Raw genomic sequence first — 19,726 nt, forward strand, 5'->3', positions numbered from 1 at the left:
CCTAGAGTTTCCAAAAATTCTCCAGCTGCCTTCCCATCAGCACCAGCACTCATCACTCACCACTCACTTTTGCATTTGGTAGTGAATAATGATTCATTCTTAAATCCTTGAAACCACCCAGAGCTAGGAGTATACTCGACATCGTAGCTGGGTCTCGCCCTTTCTTTCATCATCACAGACGCTCTGCTTTGCTGTGACGGGCACGGTGCTGAGAGGTATGTGCATCTGTGCCAGGTCTTCAGTCCAGGTCACTGGACGTTCCTCCACGACTGATACATAAGCCTTTCTTGAATTTGTGTTAGTCTCGTTGCCTTTAATACGGCAGATTCTTCAACAGCTCCTGTCACCTTGTTCTTGTTCTTCTAGGTCGTGGCTCTGGTGGAATGGGCCGTGCCCGGCTGCTGAGCAGTAACCGCCACTGGTTTCCGCCTTCGCAGTCCTTAACCCTCTTAATTTCACTTCCAGGTCACTCGCGCTACATGGCCTCTCACTGCCAACATTAGCAGTGGGTTTGGTATGTTCAGGGGTCATGATGAACAAAACAAACAAGATTAAATCAAGCACAAGAAGAATGTTGCAATCAAGAGATGTGGTAAATAGATGCATGAAGCTGTTTCTGGCATAACATAGCATACAGTTTTACAGCAAACTTAGAAAATGTTTAGTAGAAAGAATATAGTCTTATAATAAAAAGTAAATAGTAAACATAAGCCAGTTAACAGCTATTATCATTATCAAATGTTAGTGCTGTACGTAACTGTATGTGTTATACTTCTGTATGACGGACAGCGTGCCAGCAGTTTGTTTATACCAGTGTCACTAACACACGAGTAAACCGTTAACACTACTTACTACCTTGCAACAGCTTCAACATCACTAGGCAATAGGAATGTTTCAGTTCTATATTAATCTTACGGGATCACCACTACTCAGTCCATTATTGACAAAAATGTCATTATGCGGCGCATGACTGTAATCAGTTTTGACGTTTCCCTCTGTAGGACTCCTACAAACAATTCATCATTACACAAGGTCTAAAGCGGAAAAGGGAGTATACCTGTGTCACTTACCTGGTTTTTTGTAAGTGAAGGGTCCCATAGTCCTACATCCTCCCATGTAGTGTTTTTCAAATAAAAGTCATTAGGTTCAAACTGTTTAAAATCCTAGAAAACAGTGAAAGAAGTTTACAAAAACATAGTGGCATCAACTGTAGCCCAAACTTACTTATACATCCTTTCTCTTAACGAGGGCTGGAGTGATGTACTGGAACATTTACCCCATCAAGAACTAAACCAGGAGTCACAAACCTCTTGGGAAATATACAAAGGCATAGGGACGTTGCACTGAACACTTATCACTCAAACATTCCCCTAATGGTCTGCCAGGTTTCCAAGGAAAAGGCTGGAAATTCTCATTTAAAAAAATGTAGCCACATTTTAATACCAAAGTACCCTTCATTAGAGTATCTGTAACTAATCAGTTGTAGTAGACTGGAGTGTAATTGTTTGCTTATAGCACTACAGGTGTGATATTCTGACACTGGAGGTGAGGTAGGGGGATTGGACTGGAAAGAAAACTCAAGATTTTTGAACCCAAAAGGAAGAAAGGAAACTATTCTAAGAAAATATTAAATTTATACTCTTATTTAAAAATTTAATGGCCTGCTTCCCCCATGCTAGAAAGATAAAAGGTATTAGAGTATAATTCCCCTTGTTCCTAAAAGGTTCACAGTTCAGTGTGGGAAAATCAAGTACATGTAAATTCCAGGATATGTAATTGGTGTTAATAATGGGGGGGGGGGGGGGGAAATCAAATGCAGGACAGAAAAAGGTACCTTATTTGCATTATTTATGCTTAGGAAGATCACCCCACCGAGCGTGATGAAAACGGACTGTTTTATCAGGCAGATCTACCTGAGCGGGAGGGGCTGAGAGGGAGTGGAGTGCTGGGGGCAACGTGACTAGAGAAGCTTCAGTCTGCGCTGCAAACCCCTAGACTCTCAGTGGGAATCGGGAAAAGAAAACCTGCTGAATAGAGTACATCGCTTTTTTATTTTCAATTCCATACAGACATTTACTGAGTGCCTAGCGCTGTGCTAGGTGCTGGGGATACATAGATGGACAAGGCAGTCCAGGTCCCTGACCACATGGCACTTAAAAGTCTAGTGGGGAACATGGCTTTAAACATTTCTTCCCATCAGAGGCTCTGTTGACCACCCACCTGGAAGACCTGACCTGGAGCAGTGAGGTCTGGAAGAGGAGGAACCGGTGCCCCGGCTGTCCCGCGGGGCTGTTACAGATCAAGCTCACAGAGTAAAAGGCCAGGAAAAGTCTGTCTAGTCCACACTGCTACACAAGGGGAAGACAATAGTCTATGATGGGGCAAAAGGGCCAACAAATGCTCAGACCTAGAGAGAGAGACCACAGGCACCCAAACCACAGGGCTCCACAACCAGAAGGTCACCCAGAACACTCGGGGGTGTCAGAATGGGAACGGGTTCTGGCGTCCCAAAGACAGACCTTGCCACATGCTTGGCCGTGAGGTGGACCCATTTCCTTCCAGTTTCTTCATTTGTAAATTGGAGATAAGAATTTCTACATCCTTCCAGGGCTGGTTTTAAGGATTTGGATTTAGAGACAATTTTCAAGCACCCGGTGAAACGTCTGACCTGTGTACGGCCTCAATGGCAGCTGCTCTTGCTTTAGGACGCAAAGACGAAAAAGGCCCTGTCAGTGAGACGGGAACAAGCTGGGCTAACTGAGAAAGCCCCGGCGAAACTAGTGATGGGGTCCAAAATCAGACTCATGCCTAAGAGTCCGCCGTCCTGGCCGCTGGCACAAAGTAATGGATCAGAAGCTGAGTCATGTTAAAATTAAAAAATGGCATGCTACTTACTTCTATGTGTTCTTTACAGTATTCCAACCCAATGTCACTAAGTATTTTTTTCACAGTTTTCCGGGCTTTTCTTAAACTGCCAAGATTGTTGACAGGAAGTTGGAACATAGTTTCTATTGGAAAAAAAAATTTAAGTCAAGTCAAAAACACGTACAACTTGTAATATTTACTAATTCCACTGATGGTAGGATCAAAAACCCTGGCCCAGTCTGACAAAAAAGGGTGAGTAGATAGCCTCCTCTAGTACGTTCTGAACACTTGAAGCAGGCAGGCAAATAAGTGCTCTCTGATCTTTCCTATTTTTAACAAGACACTTTATGTTACAGATTGACTATAAGTCTAACCTGGCACAATTCTGATTAAACTTTTGGTGATGGACTTCCAAAGGTGAGAATTAGGTTAATAATACCAATGGATTATTTAAAAATCAAGTGTGAGTGCTTTTCCCCTTGTGGTCCTAAATCTCTGAAAATAGAAAACGGCCACCATCTCAGCATCGTTACCACATAATTTGAGTGCCGGGGAAAAAGCTCGTGTTGTCTGGGAACTGCCTTGCACACTGCTATGGTATTTTAAAGACATGTTCTTAAAAGTTTTTGTATATTACTCAAACAAAAACACTAATAATTGTGTAGCTGGCCCCTCAGCCAGTGCCACACTGGACAAAGGCACTCACGGTGACGGAATGGACGCTGAGCTCGGGACAGCTGGGCACTCGGCATCAGAGCGAATAATGGTAACTGTTATGTGACTCTAAGGGATTATTTTGAAAAATGAAAAGCCTGTATGTGTGTGAGGGAATTGAAAAATTATTTAAATGACATAACAGCAAAAGAAAACTTGGATCCACTTTCCCAAGTTCCTTAAAAACAAAGGTTAAGATAATAAAATTAGTACAACTTGGGTGGTTGAGAATTTCTATGTCTTCCAATGAGACCATAAATGTTTCTTATAAAGTATGGTAACAATTTATCATCAATTTAATAATCTACATCAATTTTGTAGGATATAAAGTAGTTCTAGAAACCTAAAACAAAAGCATCAAGAATTAAAACTTAATACATGCAGACCTGCTTTTCTAATTAATAAAGGCTGTTACAGAACTCTGTAGTACCACTACCATTCGTAAACCACAATCATAAAGTCAACTAATCCAAATGTAGAATCTTGTTACTTCATTTACTATTCTAACCCAAGTCAGTATTAACTATGAAGAATGGAACAAAAAAAAAAAAAAAAAAAAAAGGGTGAAACCTACCAAATCAGTAACTCCTAGGAATTGTGAACCTGTTATGAGAACTTAGAAGTCTCAAAATATTTTTATGAAGAACCAAAATTGAGGCCAAAAGAGCAATGTTATTTCACTGAGAAAACCTTATCAGCCTTCTCACCTTCAAGATGGAACTGCTGCTACTCAGGAAGCAGCACTACGGTATTATCTGCGCCTCTGCCACCCAGTCATCTGTATAATGTCACTTCTGATACAATTTAATGTGCATTCAAGGCCAAATCTATACCTTTTGGAAAGGTGACTGCTAAAGGGACACCTTGTTTCCCTAGCCATTTCATGAACTCTCCCTGGGCCAAAACCCAGCAGCTGTTCTGGAACTTCCCAAGTTAATTCTCCTTCCCTTCAGAGCAGAGATCTGCTCACAAGGATAAGCAGCTCAACATTTCAGCAAAAACAAAGACACAAAGACCTGGAAATGTTGCCACCACTAAAGCCACATAGGAAACATCTCAGGGAGTCAAACCGTAAGCTCAGGGTAGAGGAAACCCCACTCTCTGATGGGGAACACCAGGCACCTGAGTGCCTGCCCACAGCTAACAAAGTCGCCAAAGCAGCACCTCACTGCACAGTAGGTACCAGTCTACCCACCTACAATCATGAAAAAGTGGGGATGTTCATAAGGGAACTTCATTACAAGAAGCTTATAATTTATAAAAGTGACATTTCTGCCACAGAGTAAACCTCAAGTTTATTTACTTAGGCAGAATTAAATAGGCTTATAGATAAAATAGCGACACGGTGAATTGGAAAATGCTGCACAAAACGGTTCTTTGTTCTATGATTAGCAACCAGGAGGAACCCAAGTTCAAGTTTACACTGAAGGATGTGGAGTATTCTGAGTTAAGATTATAATCGTCTTCATGACATTTCTGATCATCTTGCGAATTCTATCATCTGCCTCCTTCCCCAGATGGAGGTGTCCTCTACGTATTTGCTTACATAGGCAAGATTTTGTCCCAAGAATTTGTTCATCTGGAGCTAGAATAACATTTATATGTTAGCATCCTCAAAATTATAATTTATAATTTACAAAGATTCTTCTGCTCTGCCCCCCCCCCCTAAACACTTTTTGCCCTGGCTTGGTGTGGGTGTCATCCTGCATACTGAAGGTCACAGGTTCGGTCCCCAGTCAGGGTGCACGCAGGAGGCAACTGATCAGTATTTCTCTCCCTCTCCCTCTCTAGAATCAATACAAGAAAAAAAATTAAAAAAAAAAAAAAAAATTAAAAACTTTTCTGTTATACAAAAAGGTACACAGTACAGGAAAATAAGCAAAGAAGGCTTCCCCCCTACTCCTGTCCTCCAGCCATGCAGTGCCCCTTCCCAGAAGGGGGACACTGTTAGTATTTCTTGTGTATATGTGCTGAGCTTTTCTATGTGTTTCTTGAAAGAAAGCCTCCAACAGACTCTACCAATTAATGTCAATTATTATGACTGATAAGAAAAAGAACTTAAGGGGCCTATATATATATATTTTCAGCCTACTGCTTGCTGTTAAGATAACTTCAAATCAATGACTGTCTCCTGGGTTCATTAATGCAATCTATTTGGTTTCTTGTTTAAATACTTTTACAAGAATTACCGCCAGCCTCCTGCCGACCCCTCAAAAGCCCTTTGAATTAGAAATCTAAACGAGGTGCCCACACCTTAAGTGACTAAAGGGTAGGAACAGAGCAAATAGGAAATTCACTGCCTGAGATTAAGAACAGTTTCCTCTCTTTTGAATAGAAAGAGAGCTAAAAACAGTATTTATCGTCATTACTCTATAAGATGTCTTACATTAATGTCAAAAATTTGTGGAGCTGGGCTTTGAAAGGAACCCAGAGATGGGCTTACGTCCCCCTCCAGATCCGTCCCTGGTAGCTCACTAATCCTTTCTCTTGAGCCGCCCTGAGTATCAGGATGGCCATCTTCACAAGGTCAGCACCGCCACCCCAACACGAAGAGAGCCCCTTTAGCCAAACCATAAACATCTCAGCTCAGGGCATGAAAAAGGAAAACTACCCAACTGAACGGAGTGGTACCACCGTGCAATCGCTCTCAGAGCACCCACACTTGCCAGTCAGTGTACTAGGAAGAGAAAGATTTACAGCACACAGTTCTTACCCTTCAACAGCCCACTGATTCTAGGAGACGAACCTAGAGCACACGGTAGTCTCAAGGTCCCTGGAGGAAAGATACTGGTGTCCGCCTGCCCAACTTCCTCCTGGGACCACGCCTGCCGCTACTGACGTACGGTCACTTAGGACGCAGAGTGTCCGGGACTCAGGTCGACCAGGTAGGGTGGTCCACCTCTGTAGACACTGATGTGTATAGAGTGGGATGTGTGTCTCAAACAGGGCTGACAGGGACGCTGAAAAGCAGTCAGGACCTGCCACTACACGCAGGAAGCAGAGGGAGGGAGAGACTCCTGCTGGCACTGTGTAAGGTCCTTGATCCACCCGTGCCCGAAAGCCAGCCCACCACCACCACCACACCTTTTCGAAACAAGAGCAAACACATTATAGTTTTTGCTTGGTTCATATCATTTGTAATCAGAAGCCCTGGTAGTCCTGACGTGAGACACAGGAGAAAGTGAGCAATAAGAGGAAGATGGGAATTTTGTGCAAAATACTACTACTTGTGAGCTGGGCCTAAAGGCAGAACAGGAGTTTGGCCATGATGTGGTCAGCCTGAAAGACGCTCTGACCCCTGGTTTCATTAATCAAAAACACTATGTAGAAAGAGTAAAACATTTCTAAATCCTAAGAATTTGGGGAAAGCTCAATGACCTATTAATAAGAGTTAACATTTGCAAGTGTTTTATTAACAATTAAAGATAAGTAGCTTTTGGGTAAGCATATAATACCTGATGAACCAGACTTAAATTTATCCTTTCAGTATTATTTAAATTTATTGTTGAATGAATAATTGAGTCATACTCCTTTTTTCTATCAGCCTTTGCAAATTATACTCTTACCTACCTATTGGGGCCAAAACATTGAGTTTTACTAATCCTGGGCAGAACTCCTATTCATATGCTTTCATCAGATAACCAAAAAACCAATCTAAGACCTCTAGCCCCAGGCTACAGATTAATTAAAGCCATATAAGTTACATATTAGACTGATCAAATGCATACACCTCTTTCCCCTCCAAGCAAAAATACTCCTTTACTCCAAGTACCAAGAAGGTAAATAAAGGCAGACAGAGCCTGTCTCATGAGGAAGTATTTACAGGCTGATTCTTTACAGGAGGAGGAGGAGGAGGAGGATGCATCACTGAAGCAGAAAGGTCATTAACCGGGGAACATAATTATAATCCGTATGAAAATACAGCTCTGCCAAAAGGCCTGCCACCTAGGCAGGTGCACTCGGGTTCTCTGGGTCAGGAAGATGAAGGGAAACCCAGCACAGGACAGTCCTAGCTCAGCAGGCTCCAGGCCAGGCCTGATGACCCTGACACGCCAAGAAGTCAGTGGGGCTTGTCTCTGTACAGCTGTCCCTCTGCAGAGCCGCTGGATCAAAGATGGTATCATCTAGTCCCTGTTTTTAGGGGTAGAGGGAAAAAGAGAAAAGGGAAAAAAGAAAAGCACTCCTAACTGTGCCATCAGAGAGTAAGACGAAACAAAAAGAACATAAAACCTAACCATAAACCTCTGACCAGGCACAGATAAATAATCAAGCCAGGAGGAAATAAAGCCTCCAAATTACGCCTCTCCAGGTTGTATTTTAAGCTACTACAAGTGTAGATCTAGCACGGCATTTTTCAGTATATAATTCTTGATATTTTTTATGCATTCTTATGTGATGTTCCCCAAACCCCTAATAAGAACATGTGTTACTTTACATGTCAGAAAACACAGAAGTAAATATGACCATGTGTCCTAGTTTCTATCACCTGCTGGTATAACTCTACTTGGATGGGCAAAAGTAGATTTACAGTTGTAATACAAATAATATAATAGTTAATAAATAATAAGAGAATAAACTGTTTTTCGCATACTCAAAACTGCAAACCTACTCTTGCCCATCCCTGAATTTGGGAACTGAATTCCGAACATACAGCAGACTGACAATCAGTGAGTTAGTTACATCAGCAGATGCAACTCAACAATCTTCATAGGAAGATATTTCTAACAATGCACTGAGAGCCAGACAACAGGGTTACATTTCTTCCAGGAAACACTTAAACGTAAGCTCCTTATTATAAACCAGTGGTTTTAACCCTGCCCAACCCTCCGAAGGGGTGAACCCCTTGTTTCTGAAGAAATCTTAGTTGAAATATAAAAAAGATAAAAAGTGGAAGGACTGGGGTGAAATGAAGAAAGGAAGAAAAAGTTCTCTGTCCCTGAACAGCTCCTTTAAATAGTTACTTAAACATAAAATCTGGACCTAACTCGGAAATCAACCAAAGCAAGAAATTTGATGGCTATAGCAGAATGCCTAGTTTAGTAAAAATATACCCTAAAAAAAAAATTAGTCTGATTAGAATATGGTCATAGGAGGCCCACAGTAAGCCTGAAAATTAGAACATAATTTATACTTTGATGTTGTCTTTTAAACATTTTTACAGCAAAGCTGTAAAGATAAATACAGTTTCTCTGGGAATATCTTTTACCTGGAGGGGGGAAAAACAACAAAGACCAGAAATGGTATCATTACTAGTAAATAAAATGGCTGCTGTATATTTTCTAAGTTAATAAAAATTAGGAAGACATTCAAGCTACTATAATATAAACAATTTCAGTTTTGGAAACATCATCAACCCAAACTGGCATTTAAGAAATCCAGACCCTTGATACTTAATTCTAAACAAAGTACAGTTAGTTGACTCTAGCACAACATGGGGGTTCGGGGCACTTGACCTCCTGTGCAGCTGAAAATCTGAGTGTAACTTCTGACTCCCCCAAACCTATACTACTGTTGACTGGAAGACTTACCAGTAACATAGACAGCTGATTAACACATATTTTGTATCAGCATACAGTATATGTATTATATACTGTATTCTTACAATAAAATAAGCTAAAGGAAATATTAAGAAAGTCATAAAAGAAAATGTATTTACAGTATTGTACATATTTTCTGAAAAATACCTGCATATAAGCGCGGGCCCACAGGGTCAACTGTACTCCAGTTAAAGTTGATGAAAGTACGTAATGACCTTAAACCCACACTGGGGTTTAAGAGCAAGATATTTGAAGTTTCTTTAACTAACTACAAATTGGTAAGCCAAGCTATTTTCTAAGAAGCTAGGCGTTTTAAGAAGATTCTCATGAAGAGAATCAAAGCATCGGTTACTTCACTGCTACACATGACGACACTTAAGTTGTACAGTGCCTCTGTGGGAACATTCAGGACCTGCTTACGATAAACACTACTTACACAGAAAGAAAAGATCATTCCCATATTCATGCACCCTCTTTCCCTCCTTCCCCCCCCTCAGCCACATATTTAATACCCATCAACATCATTCATTGAGTAAAACTGTGGCCATCGTAAAACACTTCCTTTTTATAAGCAACATGCACTTCTTTCCTGACTATTCTGGGGTGTGAAGAGAACACAGACACCTCATTTGCTTTTAAGCGTCGCTAAGCCCTCCATTTAAAGGAAACCTGTTGTGAAAAGGTCTATATATCGCTATCTGTATTTTAAAAGATGAACCTCGTGAGGCCGCGCTGGGAGAACCCTCCAGTCCGCAAGCCCAAAGCCTACTTTCCGTCTGCAAGCACCAGTCTCCTCCTAAAACACCGCCCTGGGCAGAAGCAGCTCTCTTCCAACTTCCTATAAACTCGGGCAAAGAAACCCTTCCAGGTGCCAGCAGCTCTTCACAGAAAGGTAGCTCTGTCTTCTCTCCTTGTCAAGACCCAGATACCACAGAACAAGTTAACTACCTGACCCTCGCGGGCAGAACGCTTTTCTGGATTAGCAGATAAAACTGCAGCAGGACAGAGGCAAGAAAAGAAAGCTTAGACTCTCAGCGTGCAGTAGTGTTGAGGCTAAAAAAAAGTGGAGGGCGGGGGAGGGAATCTGCAAAGCCCAGGAGAACGAGAAAGAGAAGCTACTTTGCAAATGAAGACACACTTGTACTAAAGGCTCCATCTGAATGAGCATCACGTATGTGGTCCAGGACAGTAATACTGCAACACTGTTAATAAAGACAAGCAGCAGGCAGGTAACGTAATCAATTTCTGTTTTCTTTTATTCTTAACTGCACTGACGCTTACCAGTCTGTCTGATAATGGGAAAAAAAAAACACCCCAATTGAGTAAAATGTCAAATACAAAATTGTCTTCACTTCAGAAAAAATACGTTTGATTTTCTTCAATTTTTAAATTCCGTATATTTAAGTTCTCCTATTTCTTTAGGAGACTATATTTACGAAGACAAAGTGAGTATGTTTACCTCAATACAGTATTTTGTACATACGAAACCATCTGGTCCTAGGAATGCTCTGGGGCACTTTTTGTCACCAGCGTGTGACTCCCTCCCACAGAGAGCTCTGCTCTAAGAGACTCTCCTCTGCTGGACCACCTTGAGGGAGGGGAGCACAAACCCTACCTCGAAGGACAGCTCTGTTCACGTTTCCTCTTTACAAAGTTGTGTGACCCTCCCATAACTCAGCGCAGCTACAGCAGTCTAGTCACTTGGCCACATGACAGTCTTTTAACTTTTTAAGACACGTCCTGCTTCCCTCCCAGGTTCTGCCTCTTCTCTGAGTTACCCATTCTCACTTTTCACCGTCCCTTCCGATAGCACATATGCCCGTCACCAACACGTGGGCTCCAGCTTGTCAATCTCTGATGCGCTGAATCAACTGGTATTCCAAACGCAACATGACTGAAGGTGAAGTGGGACGACCCTCTCTAATTCTGGGTATCGTAATTACTTTTTAAGAGTTTTTCTTTTTAAATGTTTTTTTCCTTTTATTGATTCTAGAGGGGAAGGGATGGAGAAAGAGAAGGAGAGAAACATCGACTGGTTACCTCTTTTGTCTCTTACATGCGCCCCAACTGAGGACCAAACCTGCAACCCAGGCATGTGTCCTGACTGGGAATTGAACCTGGACCTTTCAGGTTGCGGGATGACGCCCAACCAACAGAACCACACTTACCAGAGCTGGATATTATTTTAAAATTAATGTCCTGAAAGGTGGTGCATCTGTGTTGGTGGCAGCCGCCTCACACACATGACCAACCCATGTAGTCTTTTTTGCCTGTGTGCTGCCCCTTTTCAGCATTAGCTGGTTCAGCTGGTGGAAAAAAGATATTCTATCCTGAATCCACGTCTGGTTAGAAGGGCAGTAACATCAGCTGTCTCTAAGCGCCTTCTCAGCTGACGGGGCACGAGCATTCTGATCCTAAAATGAAACGAACAAATGTCCAGTACAGGGCTTGGGAAAGATAAGAGATTCCTCGTCCAAACCGTAGTATTGGCTGCAGGGTTATGGAAAAGCAGCACTCTGAACCACTGGGTTTGCCTAATCTAGACTTCTCACTTTATACATCAGCAACTGGGAGAAGCAACTGGTCTAAGGATGGTCGGCCTGCTGGTGACAGAGCAGGGCCTCCAGGTTATTTCCAGATCTAGGACGACGCAGTGTACCCGCCCCTGCCTCCCGCGATTACCCACACAGATGAAGCTCTGACCTCTGACGTTAATTAACAGTAAACAACAGCAAGTTACACAGATACATCCAGAAGCACCAGATCTTCAATCCCCAGGATGAAATGAGCTTGAAAAAGTTCACCCACCCTGTAATAGCTCAAGCGGTGATACAGAGATTAGGAATATACACTCATCTCAGGTCAGACAGTCCCGCCACACGCAGAGAAGGACTGAACCAAGAACTCCACTTGGAGACCGTCTGCCCGAAGTGCTCTTTACCATCACTGTGGACGCCAACATTCACTGGACAGTCACCTCCGAAAGGTATCTTTCTATCAAAATTGTAACGGTAATATCTTGTACCAGAAAAATCACAACCTTGGTATTCTTAAATAAAACAACAGCTTGTCACAAAACAAAGGTATGCTATGTCTTTCCTTTATCACCTTCCCATTATCAATTTCCCCCAAATGCCTGGAAAAGCAGAGGCTTCAAGGATCTTTTTTTCCTGGAGGGCAGGGGTAGGCAGGCATGGGGCTGGCCAGCTTTTAACTGCCTCTTTAGCGCCTTTTCCCAAATCAAGTGCCATTCGATTTTGTTACAAAAGCAACTGGGAAATGAAAGCATACATCCACACAAACACGCTCCAAACAAACAGAAACCTGTACGCCAGTGTTCTCCACAGTACTCGTACTACCCAAGGAGAACCCACCCAGATCTTCAACCGATAAATGAATAAACGGACTGTAGTATCAGCCACACACTGGGATGATCCAGCCACAGAAGGGAATGAGGTACTGATCTGTGCTCCACATGGACGAGCCCTGAACACATCATGGTAAGTCAGTGACCAAAGTCCACCCATTGTATGATTCCACATACATGAACTGTCCGCAAAAGGCAAATCTGCAGGGAGAAAAAGGAGAGTAAAGCTGCCTAGGGCTTGGGGAGCTAGGGGAAAACAGGGCGACTGCTACCGAGTTCTTTGTGGGGTGATAAAAACACTCTGTAAGTGATTCTGGTGCGAGTCGCACAGCTCTGTGAATGTACGGAAAGAACATTTAATTGCACACTTTAAATGGGCGAATTGTTAAGGTATATGAATGCTATCAATAAAACTACTACAAAAAGAAAAAAGTAATAAAGCCCAGAATAAGATAACTAAATACGGATATGGCAAGGAACACAAAATCACTTAAATTTTACGCCAAGACAACAACAGTGAACACTGGGATAGTATTTATCCTTCCAGATTTTTATGCACATATAATTTTTCTTTTAAAAGAAACAAAGTCTTTGTATTTCAGCGTTTATACATGCAGCAAGAAAACTAATGTTGCTTACAAAGTTTGTGAAGTTTTAAGAACTGTTTTTTCCATTAAGGTAGATACTAGCCTTAAATGGCTATTAAGCTTAAAGTGTGGTTAGTCTGAACTGAACTGGGATGTGCTTTTAAAATTATTGTTTATTTATACTGTGGTAAAGTACAGATAACAAAAATGGTTAAGATAGTCCATTTTACAGTGTACAGTTCAGTGATATTAAATAGTCATAATATTGTGCTATGATCACCACCATCCACTGCCAGAACTCTTTTTAATCTTCTACACGGAAACTCTGTGCCCATTAAACGGTAACTCCCCTCTGTCCCCCTCTAGAGCTGGCAACCACCATTCCCCTGCTATTTTGTCTCTGTGATTTTTGACTACTCTAAGTACATTCATATAAGTAAATTGTAAAACTTTTGTCTTTTTGTGACTGGCTTATTTTACTTGGCATAATGTCCCCAAGGTTTATTCATATTATAGATGTCAGAATTTCTTTCCTTTCTGAGGCTGAATAATATTTCACGCTACGTGTTCTCATTTTGCTTATTCATCCATTAACGGACACCTAGGCTGCTTCCCCCCGTAAGTTACTATGACTAACACTGTTACGAACGGGGCCGTCCAGGGTGGCACATCCCCCAGGTACTGCCGTCACACCACATAATTCTGTGCTTCCAGGGCAGCTCTACCCTTACACCCCACCCGCAGTACACAAGGGTTCCCGCTTTGCTACGTCCCCATCAACCCTTGGGATTTTTTGGCCAGTTCTGTATTTCTTCTTTGCACAAGTGCCTGTTTGAGTCCTTTGTCCATTTTAAGTATAACACATACTTAGGACTTCCAAGATTTAGTATAAAACATGCCAAATATCTTATAAATACCTTTACAAAAATATAATGTTAAAATGAGAACGTTTTGAGTATACAGTTGTTCCTCGCTATATCGCAGTTCACCATCGCGGCCTCACTGTATTGTGGGATTTAAAAAAATATTGTATTTCATTATTTATTGTGGATATTTTGCTATATCGCGGGATTCTGCAGTACTGTATACGCATGTTGTTAAAGTTACGTAGGTTTAAGAGTGTAGAATATGTTTAAGAACATAAGTAGTCCCCTAGCTGCTGTGGCTCAGTGGATTGAGAGTCGGCCTGAGAACCAAGTGTCGCTGGTTCGATTCCCAGTCAGGGCACATGACTAGGTTGCACGTCAGGTCCCCAGGTGGGGGCGCGAGTGAGAGGCAGCCACACAGTGATGTTTCTCTCTTTTTCTCCTTTCCCCTCTGTCTAAAACAAAACAAAACAAATAAAAAAATTGTTTTTTTAAAAAAAGAAAAGTAGTGTTTATAAAAGTGTGGAAAAGGTTAATAAGGGTGTGGGAAAGATTAATAAGGGACTGGAAATGTGTGGGAAGAGTTTACAAAGCCTTAAAAATATACAAATACTAAAATAAGAAGGTTCCTACTTTGTGGATTTTCACCTATTGGGGGGGCTGTCTAGAATGTAATACCCGCGATAAGTGAGGGAATACTGTACTGGGTTAAAATATTATTAACATTAATTTCACTTTTATATTTTTAAATGTGGCTACTGGCAATATAGATGAACCCTCGAAACACAGATAAAAGAAGCCGCTCCCCAAAGGACAAATACGGTATGATTCCACTCTGAGACATTAAGAACAGTGACGTTTACGGAGACAGAAAGCAGGAGGGTAGTTGGCAAAGGCTGGGGAGGGGCAGTGGGGACCACCGTTCCATTGGTACAGTTTCGGTCTCGCAAGCCAGACGTTCAGGAGACGCATGGACGGAACGGCTGTGCCACAGCACGCGTGCGCTCAATGTCACAGAACTGTACACCGAAGAGTGGTTACAATGACATTATGTTACGCATATTTTATAAGTAAAAAGAGGTAAAAAATTAAAAAATGTGGCTACTGGAAAAGTTAGGGCAACAGCAGTGAATATGGAACCAGATTAAGACTTGCTTGCAATGTTATCAGCGGGGTAGCCTGGGTTCAAAATTCGGGATATTTGTCACTGATGGGTCTCTTTGCCCAAACTACGAATATTAAACATCTGTTTAGATTCCTTTGCACAGTACAGATACTGAAGAGCAATTCCTGGACGCAATACAGAAACTTTGGAGGCCTTGACAGAACTCCAGACCACGCCGGGCAGTACCGAGTGAGCGACGTCATGGCGATACACCAACGGCCCTCACACTGTTAAGTAGTCAAACAAGGTTCAGGCCCTCGGATGTCGCCATCTCATTGGAAACAACGCCGCGCAGAACGACATTATATGAGGACCTGCTATCATCACTTTGTCAATGTCAGAGGCTCCAATTAATTCTGTCTTAATAGACTGAATCCAACTGGTTTACTTTAATGAGAAGCTCAACTATTTTCTAGCTTTGCAGACCTGAAATGATTCTGGACTACGGAGCGGTACAGAAGACGACCATACTCATTCCAGACCTCCTCACTCTGAAAGGGCTGCAGCATCCCCAGAGCCTCAGGGAGAAGACAGTAAGATACTGAAATGATAACAGAAAAGGCTGAGAGGTAAAGCCTGCAGCCGACATCAAAGTCTGTGCTTTGCAGTAAGACTACATTCTTTTCATGGACAAAAACTTAGCTGACTTATCAGCCATGTGTGAGAACTTTCCCCTCATAACTTCCAATTTCTGCAACAAGAAGTGAGGTGACAAGCACAGGAGAGCTTCCCTCTGCCAGAAGAGGTTATAGTGACTAAGAACACAGTGCTAGAGCTGGACAGGTCTGTGTTTAGATACCTGCTCTGCCACTTACTATCTCTGTGACCCTAAAAATGTTACGTAACCTCTGGAGGTCTATTTCTTTATGGTATAACCAGAAGGATAGTATTGTTTAAATGTGAAGATTAAATGAGATGACGACAGTTAATGCTTAAAAGCAGTTATTATTATGACCTTAAACCAGATCAGACACTGGAATAATCACTTTGAAAATTATGAGTTCACACCAGAGTATAATCTTAAAAAAAGAAAAAAAGCATGAAGTTATTGGTCCTGACAATCAGATGCATTTGCCATACATCTGTTCCTGTATAATTAAAATGTGCATGCAAACTTACACATATACATATAGTAGTATTTTTACATGTGTGTGAACCATTCATGTCAGAATAAGCTTTTTTTTTTTTTTTTTAAATCCTCATCCAAGGACATTTTCTTTATTGCTTCTTGAGAGGGGAAGGGAGAGAAGAACTGGGGCGAGAGAAACACTGACTGGCTGCCTCCTGTACCAGCCCAGACCAGGGATCGACCCCTCAACCTTTCGGTCACAGGGCAACGCTCCAGCCAGCGGTGCCACCCAGCCAGGGCAGAGCAAGCGTATTCTTAACTTCACAAGCTCTGTGGCACTTAAAATGCTTATGCAACTGAACATCTGCAAACACCCAAAATAACCCTACGTGACTTACAGTTGTGTAGAAACATAAAATGTGATCTAGATTTTGCATATTTATTAAAAAAATATGTGAGTCCCTCCTTCTTTAAGACTTTCAGGCGGAAAGACGAGTGAAAGTGCTATGATGTGCTGCTTACCCTGTTCTTCTGAGGTTTCAGACCAGAGTCCTAGCTGTGACCACCACAGTGTCTAGAACACCACCGGAACCAACAGGGTTCAGGGCAGACGCTGCCCGGGGAGGGACCGGGGAAAGCCGAGCAGCCGCAACTGGGGACATGGCTCCCTGACACCCAGTCTGCCTTGTACACCAGAGTTCATGTCCAGTCTGTGTGAAAGGGGGCCAGATGAGATGCCTCACTGCTGAGTAAGAGAAAAAGGGCTGAGACGGTCTCTGATACCCCACCCCAGCTTTTGGGGGGGTGAGATGAGGGGCCTTTACCAATTCCCTGCTTCACTCTGTGGGAGGGGCTCCCGCTCTGCTGTCTACCTAAGAACTCCACAGGCTTACAGCTGCTTGCTGTCAATACAGGTGGAAAACCTGGCTTAAGAGAAATGTGAAAAAAGGAAACCAATCTACAAGCACACCTAAGAGGACACTAGATATGTCCTCGGGCTCATTCCCGAAGCTTGTGGCTGGTCTTTGCATCTAAATGGCATAAGACAAAAGTAGGTTATTTTCAACCCCTTAAAAAATTTTCCACACTCTATGAAACCTACTCAGAAATATTTTCCCATAGTAACAGCAAATGTACTTTTCTCCCCATTCTTGAAAAATACAACACACTTGAATCATCTTACCAAGCTTTTATAACCCATCTCCTGGAGTCCAGGCTTAGCCAAAGTACTCTTATTCTTACAGCAGGTTTTGACACTTAATGGTCAATCCCTACATTTTCTGCAGAGAAATTTTATTTTTATTTTTCTTGTTTTTAAATCTAACTTGATCTTGAAACAGGATTCTGAGTACTCACTTCATTAAGACACTCCAAATCTCAATCCACCTTTCACAAGAGCCAGAACTGTTGACTTAAATTGATAATTTCAACTTAAAATTTTAATAATTTTGCTGTATTTCCACTAGACAGAAGTTTCTTCAGATATACCAGGTTTCAAAAGACACCACTCATAAAGGTTCTCAACTGCTGGTAGCTTTTGCCAGAAAAGGAAAGATTTAGATTTTCGAGAGGACAGTTTCTGTGAGCTTTTTAAAGGAGTATAAAGGGTTCAGAAAAAGACAGAAATGGCAGAATGGCAAAAGCCAGCAATGATCTGTTTCAGCAAAAATAACTGCTCACAGGGGAGAAAGAAAAAGACTGTCCTAAACCAAAATATTGGGGAAAGCAAGAGGACCATAATGTAACTTTCTTTTCAGACCCTTACACAGATAACTTGAAACCAGACACACGCTACTTGAACTAGCCTGTACCCCCACAATTTTCATCCATACTGTTGCTGATGGGGGTGTGGCTAACCTCTGGAATCGTGGAGCACATCTGGTATCCTTGGGCGTGAGCTGACATACAAGTACCGAGCATCACTATGAAGTCATGAGGCACTCGCTGGGACCTTCATCAACCAAACAGCTCACAGGAGCATTATAACAGCCCGTGTTCCACGCACAGGCCTGGGAATCAACCCAGACACATTCTGGGGCTCACTTCATGGCTGCATGCGGTGGTGCCTTAATTTCCCTATTTGTGAAGCAAGGACAGTCCTGAGAGAATTGAGAATAATTTATAAAGTACTTGGAAAATACAGCAGGCAAGCCATTGATATTATTTTATAATACCACAAAAGGCCAACGAGGGGGCCTTTACACTTAAAACAGCTCATCTTTATTAAAGGCACCAACCAAGTCACAGGAGAATGTCACACACACAAAAACAACGTGAAGCTGAGCAACTCAATTACAAATCTACCTCTTTACCGAAGAGGGAATCTGGACAGGTAAGGATTTATTTTCAATTCTATGGGTGGCCAAACAATCTGTGAGTCTCACATAGGTGATGCGCATGTTTCTGACTTAATTCTTAAACTGCAGTATACGTTCAGGGTAGTCTTCCCTTAGTAAACTCTTACCAAAAATCTTTTATGTTCTCCTTTATTCCTGGAACACAGTGAATTTCTTTAGATTTTTACCTGCTGCCTTAGAATTATGCTAGGGATCAATAAACCAAGGAAGCTTGTGAGTGCCTCTCAAGAGAATTGAGGACAGAGGACAGTGAATACATCAATGCGGCTGAGGGAACCCAGAACAGAAACAGTGCTAAGAATTTTGGATTTTACACTGATTAGAATAAAAATGTACACACACCAATCAAAACTGGCGCTTTATCCAGTTTGCTCCCATTTGATGTGACTTTATACCCCCCACCCCAATACAACCAGGTTGATGTACATATATCTCAATTCGAGAAGCCTGATTATCATGTGAAGGGAGCCTTCTCCTCTCAGTGAAGCTGACCCTTAACCTGACAGGTATCAAAGGTAGATCATGACCAAAGCACAGGTGTGAGGAGTGCTAAGACCCCGAGGGACGGAGGGAGCACAGCCAACCTGTCTATCACTTTCTAATTAACAGGGTCAGGAAAACAAACAAAAAGCCACGAAAGGAACCATGGCCATTCATGTTGGCCAAACATGGATAGTTTCTCTTATAAAGTGTCTCAACAATCAAGGTGGAAAGTACCAATGTATAAATAAGAAACATTTCTTACATTCAAAATATCAATTCCGTCAGTGTCGGGCTTTGGTGCGTAACAGTTTCAAATGCCAAGTTTGCAAACTAACAACATAAGATGTACAACTGACAGTGCTGCACATCCGCAAAATATGCCATTTACTCCAGACTGAATACCACAAGTTTACAAAACTAAAGGAGGAAAAACGGTAAGTTTATGTGATGCTAATAACACATCAAGCTCTGTTAACCTAACTATAATTAAGTTATTTACATAAGGGAGCAATATTTTTCTTAATCTTCATGCCTTTTTAGGCAAGTAAATGAAAGTTAAAACTCTCATGGCAAGTATTTTACCTTCTGCAAGACATAACAGGGTTTATGACATTCTTTTAAAGTGAAAGTCTTTTGGGAGCTGAGGTTGAACAAGTGGCTTATTACACAGCAGTACTGGGCATCTTGATGTAAACTACGCATTAACTTGTAATTTA

At 41.9% G+C, this 19,726-nt stretch overlaps 1 protein-coding gene across 3 annotated transcripts in view; it reads right to left on the reverse strand.

Annotated features, from left to right (window-relative positions):
- Positions 1 to 19,726, reverse strand: part of ADNP (activity dependent neuroprotector homeobox) — a 32,057-nt gene that overhangs the window by 8,036 nt on the left and 4,295 nt on the right. For 2 of the 3 annotated variants that reach the window (XM_090286567.1, XM_090286568.1), the window contains exons 2-3: positions 2,896 to 3,008; positions 1,071 to 1,163 (exon numbers count right to left, since the gene is read on the reverse strand). In XM_090286567.1, the coding sequence (XP_090142693.1) occupies positions 1,071 to 1,163; positions 2,896 to 3,003 (201 nt within the window). In that variant the 5' untranslated portion in view covers positions 3,004 to 3,008. Of the gene's footprint in view, positions 1 to 1,070; positions 1,164 to 2,519; positions 2,539 to 2,895; positions 3,009 to 19,726 lie in introns of those variants that run through there. The other variant, XM_090286569.1, reaches the window with a different exon arrangement.

Source organism: Furipterus horrens, unplaced genomic scaffold (assembly GCF_987537825.1).
Source record: "Furipterus horrens unplaced genomic scaffold, mFurHor1.1.pri manual_scaffold_8, whole genome shotgun sequence".
NCBI classification, from domain to species: domain Eukaryota; kingdom Metazoa; phylum Chordata; class Mammalia; order Chiroptera; family Furipteridae; genus Furipterus; species Furipterus horrens.